This window comes from Xiphophorus maculatus, chromosome 14 (assembly GCF_002775205.1).
Source record: "Xiphophorus maculatus strain JP 163 A chromosome 14, X_maculatus-5.0-male, whole genome shotgun sequence".
Classification (NCBI taxonomy): domain Eukaryota; kingdom Metazoa; phylum Chordata; class Actinopteri; order Cyprinodontiformes; family Poeciliidae; genus Xiphophorus; species Xiphophorus maculatus.
This window is the reverse complement of record NC_036456.1, coordinates 9040673-9052177: the sequence shown is the minus strand read 5'-3', so window position 1 is coordinate 9052177 and position 11505 is coordinate 9040673. Positions and strand designations below refer to the sequence as shown.

General features: G+C 36.6%; 1 protein-coding gene across 2 annotated transcripts; it reads left to right on the top strand.

Moving 5' to 3' along the window:
• Window positions 1-1135: 1135 nt before the first annotated feature.
• LOC111611127 (high affinity immunoglobulin epsilon receptor subunit alpha-like) lies at window positions 1136-4429 on the top strand. 2 transcript variants are annotated; one of them, XM_023346806.1, is made up of 7 exons: window positions 1137-1340; window positions 2008-2043; window positions 2210-2476; window positions 2979-3248; window positions 3341-3616; window positions 3993-4265; window positions 4360-4429. In XM_023346806.1, the coding sequence occupies exons 4-7, from the start codon at window positions 2987-2989 to the stop codon at window positions 4377-4379; spliced, it is 831 nt and encodes a 276-aa protein (XP_023202574.1). In that variant the 5' UTR covers window positions 1137-1340; window positions 2008-2043; window positions 2210-2476; window positions 2979-2986; the 3' UTR covers window positions 4380-4429. The 2 variants fall into 2 exon arrangements, with proteins under 2 accessions (XP_023202573.1, XP_023202574.1); XM_023346805.1 differs by lacking the exon at window positions 2210-2476 and having other exon boundaries at window positions 1136-1340.
• Window positions 4430-11505: the final 7076 nt, after the last annotated feature.

Here is an 11505-nt window from a genome sequence, read left to right as displayed (position 1 = left end):
CTGAAACTAGAATAAATGGGACAATTTTTAGATTCAGTTGAATGGACAATTTAGATTAAAACACCAGGAAGGAAGTGCCAGACCTAAACTCTGAAACAATGGCCTGCAGTCTGTATTCAAAAGCCTGCCACAAGAGGGCAGTGCTGAGTCGTCATACTATTAAAGAGAACTTCTGCTTCTTTGGTCAACATTTCTTGAGCAGGATGTCACTGAAGATGAAGCTCAGCACATTTGCAATTGTATTTATAGAGTTTCTGCAGGACACTCTGTAATGTTTCCTCGTCTCTTGGTGGAAGATCTGGACTAAAGTGAAATATTTAGTAAAGAAAACTGAAAATTAAGTAACATCAGAAAACCAAATGCTTTTCCACGACCTCACAGCCAAAACCCATGCTGGGTTAGCAGAGCTGCTAACGGCTTCTTTATGCTGAGCTAAGAAATTAATATATGACATATTGTAGATGAGGCTAAAGTTAGGATCAGGTTAAAGGTCAGTGTGTGGTGTAGGTTTGACTGATATCATTGTTAGAGGATTATTCTGCTGAAAATAAGATTTTCCATCCTTCTTCTTGTATCACAAACAGACGCTGCTAAATGAAACACAGAAACTTTTTTCACTCTCCGTACATTTTTAGAGTTTCTTCTTAAATCTATTTAAATCTAATAGCTCTGAGGCTATAAGTGATTTACTTTTGTGTGTTTTTGTCAGGCAGAAATTTATTTATACCCCCTTAGGGTCCAACAGGTTAAACTCCAAACTATTTCACACTGTCTGATCTCATGTCTGTTTATTCACACCTAAGACCTTATATATCTGTGATAGGTGAGATCATTCTCACCATCACTTGTTTTTAGATGAAAAGGGGATTTTATGGTTTGTTTGCCAGAGAGTTCGCACGCAACACAAACCAAGTAGTGAATTAAACACTTAAACTATTCATGTGTTACAATAATGCTGTTTACAGTTTATTTAAAGTGAATTTCATTTTATGGTTTTAAAAAAGCAGAAGAAGCTTATCTATTGATTTTATTTTTTATTAACTCTTTTGCAAAAAAAAAAGAAAAAAAAGTCCTGTGCTTCTTTTACCACAACTTGTCATCATTGGAGCGGAAACATCACAGCAGAAACTCAGTGCAGTGATGTCAGTGTTTAAAATAAACGTTGTCCCGTCATTCTCAGATAAAACGTTGATCCTGTTTCAGACGGCTCCATTTCTCTAGAGACGTTGCAGAGGCAGCATGTTATGAAAGGAAGATTATTGGACCAAAGCAGAGCAACACATGGTTCCAGGTTGAGGTCAGGATGGGGAACACCTCACCCAGGGTTCTGGTCTCACTCTGTAAGTAGATCACTTTATCTGTATGAATGATGCAGATTAGAAGAACATCGTCTTTGACATCTTGTCTGCTGTAATATCTACTTTATCTTCCATTGTATTTGTGTAGCTTTACTTAGTATAACCATTTGTTCTTGATGTGTTTGCTGCAACTTCAAACAGGTTATTTCAGTGACAAATTACTAACACAAACATTTCTGTGCAAACATTTTGAAAAGCTGTTTATTGTAAAATCAGACTTTAGCACAGAACTTTATATCCCATACAACTAATGTGGGAGAAATGAAAATATTATATAACAAAGATGAAAAATGAAACATGATCTGATACAAGAGACTTAAATTATTCATTAAAAACTTTTATCACGTTTTTACCAGTAGAGATGAGTGTGAAGTTTCCGTAGCCGTGCAGAACGTCTGCAGATGTTCTGTCTTCAGTCAGGATGTGAAGTTTATAAAATGAAGTTTTAACTCATCAGAAAAACAACAATAAACTAAAACATTTGATCTTATTCTTATCAGAACAAATAAATACTCAATATATTTATCATAGTTGCATTTATTTAACAGGTAAACAGAGTCATAGCTGAGTGTGAGGGTTTGGCAAATATTTTTGATTTAATTTAATTAATTTATTATTTATGCTGATGAACTTTCAACCTTTATTTCAGTGCTGAACACACTGCTCTGCTGTGGACAAACTCTTGGTAATTTCAGCCTTTAATCTGTTTTTAATCATTTATCCTCTCAGGAACAGAATCCAGTTTATCTTTTATATCAGATATTATTCTGTGTTTATCTTTTAATTTTTATCTTGATGTGTTTTTGTTATAAATCAAAAGACAAACTTGCTGAATGTTGGTTCTGTTATAGATCCTGTGCTGACTGTTGAACCCAACTGGTTGAATTTTTATGTTGGAGAGATTGTTACATTTATCTGTGACATGAATGTAGGAAGAGACACTGACTGGAAATACCGGCTTTAAAGGAATGGTCAAGAATTTGTTCCCTATCAGTCAGATAAACGTTTCAGTTTTCAACGTATATCTACTAGTTATAGACATGAATTTCAGTGCTGTGTATGCTGGAAGGGTTCATCTGACAATAAGTGCAGTAAAACTGTCACTGTTACTGTCTCAGGTAAGACCTGAATATTTTAAAGAATTACAAAGTTTTATATCAGCCCTAAAAAAAAACATGCATTTGCTATCTGTATTTTATTTCATTATTTCAAGCAGATTTTTTTGTTGATAAAATAGTGTCTGAAATATGACACATACATAATTACTGGGTTTGATTTTTATAAAGTCAAGTGAGACACAAATTTCAAAAAGAGCAACAAAACAAAGAAAATATTATTTACCTTAATGTGAATATATAGATTTGCTTAATTGTAGAGTTAACCACATTATCTTTTCAGAAAAGAGAATGAACTCTTTCATGTTATTTAATTAAACAATTTCAAACTAATTCTTTTTCTATTTTACTTTCTAAAAAGTATCTATAATAAGCAAAGATGACAATAAAATGCATTTACAGATTTTTCACATATTTACTTTTCTGAGAGAAGCATCACTCTTTACAATAAGCTTTTAATTGCAGTATTTTATATAAAATCAAATATTTGTTTTTATAACATCAGACAGACCCATGGCCACATTGACAGCAGGTTCAACAACCATACCAGTAGGGGGCAGTGTGATACTGAGCTGCTCAGTGGAGCCCTCTGCTGGATGGAAGTACAGATGGTTCAGACGGACCTCAGTCACTTCTTTTGTTGAATTCAACACAAATAATGAAGAAAACAGAGAAATCACTGTGACACAAGGAGGAATCTATAAGTGTGATGGAAAGAGAGGAAATCCCTCATTCTACAGTCATTCAAGCCATGAGAACATCATTGAAATAATGTGTAAGATTTTTTAAAGACTTTTAGAAACTAAAAGTATGAAATTAATATTTCTCATGTGATTTGAGTTTTCTCTTCTTATCTGATGTAAACAGTTTCCAACAAGGTTTTTGTGACTCGACAACCAAACTGGCCTCAGATGTTCAGTGGTGAGTCGATCACTCTGACATGTGAGGTCCAGGGAGGAGGAACCACTGAGTGGACGTGTGAATGGAGGAGATCTGGGTCAATAATACACAAGACAGACAGTAAAGACTGGACTTTCATTGTCTCTGAGTCCAGCAGTGGAAACTACATGTGTCAGTGTAGAAGCAGAGATGACTGGTATTCTTCAACACAGAGGAGTGAAACCATCAGACTGTCTGTATCAAGTAAGTTGACACTTGTAAATGAAAATGTGGCTGATTTAGTCCATAGTTGAGTTGTCAGAATTAATGCTTAACTCCCACACTCACATACAAACACACACACACAGATTGAACCTTTCTATTAGAAAAAGTTCTATATCAGGTTTCTTTTGTGAAGTCTCACAATAATCAGAGGCTGGTTGTTAATCTGTATGGCTGAAACGATGAATAACTACCAGAATAATTCATATTAATGAAGTTCTACATTGTTGACATATTTTCAGTAATTTTCCGATCTACTCATTTATTTCAGTTAACGAGTCTGTAGCTTGTTCTGCTACAAGACTTGTATGTTTTTTTAAATTATTGAAAATTAACCAATTTTAATTCATGTTAACAGGAGATAAACCTGGAGCCAAACTGACAGCAGGTTCATCAACCATACCAGTAGGGGGCAGTGTGACACTGAGCTGCTCAGTGGAGCCCTCTGCTGGATGGAAGTACAAATGGTTCAGGCGGACCTCAGATTCTTCTTTTGTTGAATTCAGCAGAAATAATGAAGAAAACAGAGAAATCACTGTGACACAAGGAGGAATCTATAAGTGTGATGGAAAGAGAGGAAATCCCTCATTCTACAGTCATTCAAGCCTTGAGAACATCATTGAAATAATGTGTAAGTTTTTTCTATAAGACTGTTTGAAACTAAAACTATGAAATTAAAATTTCTCATGTGATTTAATTTTTCTGCCCATATCTGATGTAAACAGTTTCCAACAAGGTTTTGTGACTCGACAACCAAACGGTTCTCATGTCTTCAGTGGTGAGTCGATCACTCTGACATGTGAGGTCCAGGGAGGAGAAACCACTGAGTGGACGTGTGAATGGAGGAGATCTGGGTCAATAATACAGTGGACAGACAGTAAAGACTGGACTTTCAATGTCTCTGAGTCCAGCAGTGGAAACTACATGTGTCAGTGTAGAAGCAGAGATGACTGGTATTCTTCAACACAGTGGAGTGAAACCATAACAGGTGATTTAATTGTTGTTTTTTTCTGAACAGATTGTAGAAAAAATGTTTTCCTGATATGTTGGATTAAATGAAGTTTCTTCCCTGGACAGACCAGAATAAAACTGACTAGGCCTAATTTGAGTTATGAATTTTTAACTGCAGAAAACAAGGAGCTGATTTTTATTGTTCACTTCCTTTAACAAGTTACAATAATAAAACCACAACTGTTATAGTTTGTGTTGCTATGTGCACATTGTTCCCAAAGTTGTTTTTTATCTAAAGAATAAAACAGAAAACTTCTAGTAGTTAACAAGTTGAGTGTTGAACTATTTTAGTCAGATTTCTCTTTAAATGTCTTTTTGTTTAGATTAAGCAGCTCATTGTTGTGATACAAGTTTGTTTGACCTGGTCTGAACTGTGAGGATAGATCAGCAAAACTAAATGCAGCAGGATTCCTTTAATAACATCAATATTCACTCATATTAGTTTCTTATGATATTATGATCTCTGATACAGTTACATCACTACTACCTCAAAATAACAGTAGATAACTTTTTTTCAGCAAAATTAGAGTAAAACATTTTCTAACTGGCCACTGTGAGGATGTGGTTTTATTCTCTGTGTGTTAATTTAGTTCCTGTCTCTCTGGCCATTATTGCTCCCAGCTGTCTCTATTGTTCCCTGATTACCTTCCCTGTGTATTTAATCCCATCTGTGTTTCCCTGTCGGGTCCTAGTCTAAAGTCTAAAGTCATGTGTCGTCTACCTTTCCCTCGTTCGAGTCCAGTTGTATTCCAGTTGCTACCAGTGTTTGAGCTCTTTGCCTTATTGCTCACCTGTGCTGCCTGGACTTTGTATTTTGTGATTTCTTCATTAAAACCATCATCATTTGCTCTACAACCTGGGTCCACCGCGTCGTCCTCACCACTCAATAACCACAGTTTGTAACAGCCACATCTAAATGATCAAAAACGCCTGAAAAGGTTTAACCAAATTAAAGCAGCTGCTGTTCTTGAACCATTTGGAGTAAATGCAAAAGCTTGGTCTCTTACGATGTCAAAATGTCAAATAAGATGTTTATATATTTTTATTTTTGCAGTCAAAAATCCTTCAACTGTAATTAATATGCAGATATTAAGTTTGTGACACAAACAAATTAGAAACTTTTTGCTTTGCCAAAACTTTTCATGTCTATTTCTATGTAACATTGAGTGTTGAATGTTTGGACTGGACAATAAAATGAAAATGTAGAATTAAGTATTCTGTTTGTGGATTTAAAAATTGATCAAAATCGTGCAAAAAAAAAAATGGACATGTTCATGTGTGTGAGTGTTTTTCTATGTTCTCCAGATACTTAATGTGAAATTTCATTAGAGAAATGGCACATCTGGACAACAACTGGACAACGTCTGATATATAAACTTCAAATGACTGAAACTCCTCAGTGATTCAACATACAGTCATCACTGAGGCTCTAATGAAAGATAATAACTAGAGGAATGTCTTATAATTATAGACATATAAACACAATAAAATAGTCGTTACAATATTGTGCATTGTACAAATAAAAGTCAGAAAAATGACCTGCACCCTGTTAAACCCACCAGGTGGGATAGATCTGTCCTCTGAGCTGAACAGATGTTTTTTATTACTTCATTACATAGAATCACAATTTAACAATATCAAGTTAAAGCTGCAGTTTGTAATTTTAATAAACACACTAATAAAATGTTTCTGTTGCTGTTGAATAAAATGAGGACTAAAATAAATGTTTTATGATTTATTGTTTTTCCAGTAACTGTATCCAGTCCTGTCATCTCTTCATTTCCTGTGATGTTGATCGTTGGACCAGTTAGTGGAATCGTTCTCATTGTCCTCCTGCTCTTGTTGTGGCGCTGCAGACGGTCCAAAGGTCAGAACATTTTCTTCTCATTTTATTGCTTCTAACCTGAAATAATGTGTTATTGAATCACGTGTATTAAAATATGACTTTTGAAATTCGGTTCATCAATTTAATTCTGTTGTCGATGATCTAAATGGCTTTTTTTATCTTCTCCAGATTTGAGCTGCATCAGGTCAGAATGAAATATCTGTTCTTTCATCATAGTCATAAACTCTTGATCTTTGTTTCATAGTTAAATTTTATCCACTTTAATATTTTTAGGTCATTTCAGTCTGAAAGCAGCAGCCAGAGGCCGACCACTAATCATGGAGTGAACCAGACTGAAAGTGATTACAGCTTTCTGCTGCATGGTTAGTCACAGAATAAACATCAGTATTAATTTGGACATAACATCACTTTGTTGTAACTTTTTTCTTCATAATAAAACAGTTTTATTAAATGTATAAAAATATCAAAGTGTCTACTTTAAGAGTCATTCCTTCTGACAAACACAAAACAACAAAGTGAAACACCTGAATATTTTGTTTGCTGAGCTTAATTTTTATGTCAGAATTAATCTACAGATATTATGGTTCTGCTGCTCAGTATGACAACATATAATTATATTATAACCATGAGTTTGGTTCATAAAAACAATTCAAAGTTGTAACAAGCTCACAATTATCCCCATCAGGAATGAAATGATAAACATAGTATCCGAGCATCTACAAAATAGATCTTATTAATTTACTTAACTGTGAAAGAGGACATTACCTGTCCGGATCACTAGAAGAAAATTTACAAAAAACAGAAACAAAAATTCAGCGGACCTAAATCAAACCTCAGACTGAAGAACTTTTGGCCTCCAAGTCACTTAAACTAGCTCTTTTAAATGCCAGATCTCTCTGTGCTAAAGCTCTATTCATTAATGATTTCATCACTGAGCTTAATATCAATGTTATGTTTCTGACAGAAACATGGTTGAATGACAATAATGAACCGATCGTACTAATTGAATCACCGCCTCCAAACTACAGTTTCTTCAGTGAGAATAGAAAACATAAAAAAGGAGGAGGCGTGGCTTCAGTATTTAAGAATACCATAAATTGTAGTAAACTTTCCTTGGGTCACTTCGCCTGTTTTGAGTATCTTGGAATTGAGGTTAAAGGCCACAAACTAACTTTGACACTAACTTCATACAAAACTCCAACATACATGGAAAATTTCTTTACTAACTTGAATGAGCTTTTATCTCTCATATGTATTGATTATGATTGTTTAATAATTGTCGGTGATTTCAACATTCATGTTGACAACCCCCAAGACAGAGGGGCAAAAAAACTTTCTAATATTTTACAGACTTTTGGTCTAACGCAACATGTCAAACAAGCAACACACACTGGACCTGGTTATCAGTAAGGGGGTGAATATTTCCAATGTCTCTTTTAAAGTTTTAAAGTCCCTCCACTGGCTCCCTATAGCTCAAAGAATAGACTTTAAAATACTGTTGTTAGTTTATAAATCACTGAACGGCTCAGCAACACAATACATTAAAGATCTGCTTTTATTGTATCAACCTTCCAGACCTCTCAGGTCTTCTGGTTCTGGTTCTGCTCTGCATCCCCAGAACCAGAACCAAACGAGGAGAAGCAGCTTTCAGCATCTATGCACCACAAGTCTGGAACAAACTTCCAGAAAACTGTAAAACAGCTGAAACACCGACTTCCTTTAAATCTCAACTGAAAACCCACCTGTTTAGAATTGTATTTGAAATGTAATCAATTACAAATTTATTGATGGAACTTGACTTAATGATTGATTCTATATTGCATTGTGATTCTGTGTTTGATATGATGTAAAGCACTTTGAAATGCCTTGCTGCTGAAATGTGCTATACAAATAAAATTTGATTGATTGATTGATTGATAATTGCATTCAGATACAAACTTTTCTTTGACATTTTTTTACATCTACTTTAGACCTCCTGATCCAGAAGAAGGTTCTGTTTACATTAATGTGAGACCAGATAATTACAGCTCAGCATGAAGGTCAGATAAACACCTGATTGATTAGATTGTTACTGATCATTTTATCTTCTAATGTGGCTCCAGTTTCTGTCTTGGACTCTGGCTTAGGCTAAATATTATCATCTTTCATTTCAAGTCTTTATTGTCCGGTGGGTTTATTTTACATTTCTAAAGCAGACTTTTCAAAGGTTTTAAGCAGCATAGCTTTACAACTGTGCTGTTCATAATAAATACAAGACTGTGACGCAGTTTGTATATTGAAGCCGGTTTTTATAGAAATGTGCATAAGTATATACATGTACAAATGTATAAACATGAATAAATGACATAGTTTCTACAACACAGTGATGTAATTCAGATATTCATTAAATAGTAGTGTTTCCTAATGGTCTTAATTGTTTTACTGCAGCACAAACAAATGAGAAAATGAACAATTTAACATTAATTGTAAATTAAATGTAATATTTTAATAAATCCCATTTTATTCTAAAAATGCACCGCTCCCAGTCAAAAACAACCAATCAGAGCTAGGAGGAGGGTCTTAGTGCTGTCAATCAATACTGCTCAATGTGCCGATGGTGGAAAAAACATACTGTTTGGAAAAAAGGCCATCCACCTTCATCTGTGGCTGTGAAAGTAGCATTAGCATTGGTGGTAGCAAGAGAGCGATTGACAACACTAAGACCCTCCTCCTAGCTCTGATTGGTTGTTTCTGACTCAGTGATGTATTCTTGGTGTTAGCACTGGGAAAAGGCAGAGGAGCTTGTTTTTTTTTGTTTTTTTTTCCACTTCATCTATCTTACATTAAATTGTCACGACATAAGTAGGAGTGTGTGTGTGTGTTTTTATTTAAGTAGATAAAAACACAAATATATATATATATATATATATATATATATATATATATATATAGTTTAATAAAAAGTTACATACTGGTTACATACAGCTGGTTTGATCTTTGTTTTGGTGGGGTTTTTTGGGGGTTTTTTTTCGACTCAACAGGACTTTGTGTTGGTCCAGAAGTGGTCACTGTTTACACTATTGTGAAAAAAGGATCTGCAGGTACTGATAATAAAACCCTTCTCATGGTTTGCTGACCAGGTTTTGTGTGTTTCCACTCCTATTTTAAAGATTTATCAATGGTGATGAACTCAGAGTATTTAAATTGTAATGGCACCTTGTCGTCACCTTAATCCTAATCTTTAGCTCCCTCCAGAGAATCTCCACAGTTATTACATCAGGACTCTGAATTACCCACTCCAAAATATTATTGCTCCAACCATGTTGGGACTAAACCTAAAAGTCAGAGAGGGGTTACAAATATGGGCTTGTAAAGCTACTGGCTGCATGCCTTCCGGTTTTACTCTGCGATGAATTAAGAGTCATAACATTTTACATTCTCAGATTGTTGTGTGTTTTCTGAAAAAGAAGTCCTCATTGTACTGTTGGAATTGTTTAAATACATTTTTAATGAATCCCATTACCCGTAGGCCCAACTTTGTAACTTCGAAATCTTGTGATGTCAATAAGATCAGTGGACCATTATTGTCAAAGTAAAGTAGTTAAGAATGCTGCCAATTGGTCACCTAGAAGGCCTAATGTTGTGTAACTGTATAATCCTTGATTATTTTCTTTACAGATAAATCCATAAACACTGTGTACTCCCAGATTGAAGGGAAAAATGTTGGGACGATGAGTAAGACATTTGATTTACAGCAGCAGAACATAACTCAGTCAGAACGGGGTTTAACCTTCAGGTTTGTGTTTTTTTAACCATCTCAACAGAAGATCCACATGATCCACAAGAGGGCGCTGTTGGCTCCGACATGAAAACAGGTACAGTTAGTTCTAGCTGTCTTGCTTTGTTTTTACTGTAACTTGTCCTCATGCTATTAGACTTATTTTAATTACATGTAGTGGTATAGAAATATGTATATTTCTACACAAACAGTTTCTGGTCCACCATCCGGCATCTCAGGAGGGGGAAGCAGTACAGCACCACACTGTTTATAGTGGGGATGGTGATGTTAAACCCTAACCCTATACTTTGAAGACCTCCTCAATCCCACCAACATGCTTTCCAATGAGGAAACTGAGCCAGGGGACTTTGGGTTGGGCTCTCCAATCTCTGGGGATGAGGTCATGAGGTGGTTAAAAAGCTCCTCGGTGGCAAGGCCCTGGAGGTGGATGAGATCCCCCCGGAGTTCCTTAAAGCTCTGGATGTTGTAGGGTTGTGTTGGCTGACGCGACTCTGCAATATTGCATGGACATCAGGGGCAGCTCCCCTGGATTGGCAGACTGGGGTGGTGGTCCCCCTGTTCAAAAAGGGGGACCGGAGGGTGTGCTCTAATTATGGAGGGGTCACAAGTGTGGAACACTGGACCAGCTCTACCCCCTTGGCAGGGTCCTGGAGGGTGCATGGGATTTCGCCTAACCGGTCTACATGTGTTTTGTGGACTTGGAGAAGGCATTCGACCGTGTCCCTCGGGGAGGCCTGTGGGGGGTTCTCCGGGAGTATGGGGTACCGGGCCCTTTGATACAGGCTGTCAGGTCCCTGTATGACTGGTGTCAGAGTCTGGTCTGCATTGCCGGCAGTAAGTCGGGCTCGTTTCCAGTGAGAGTTGGACTCTGCCAGGGCAGCCCTTTGTCACCGATTCTGTTCATCACTTTCATGGACAGGATTTCTAGGCGCAGCCAAGGTGTTGAGGGGATCCATTCTGGTGGTTTTAGGATCTCTGCTTTTTGCGGATGATGTGGTCCTATTGGCTTCATCAGGTCATGATCTGCAGCTCTCGCTGGAGCAGTTTGCAGCCGAGTGTGAAGCGGCCGGGATGGGGATCAGTGCCTCCAAATCCGAGGCCATGGTCTTGAGCCTGCCCCAAGTGGAGGAGATCTTGGGATCTTCTTCATGAATGAGGGAAGAAGGGAGAAGGAGGTTGACAGGCGGATTGGCGCAGCTTCTGTCGTCAAGTGGGCGCTGTACCGGTCCATCGTGG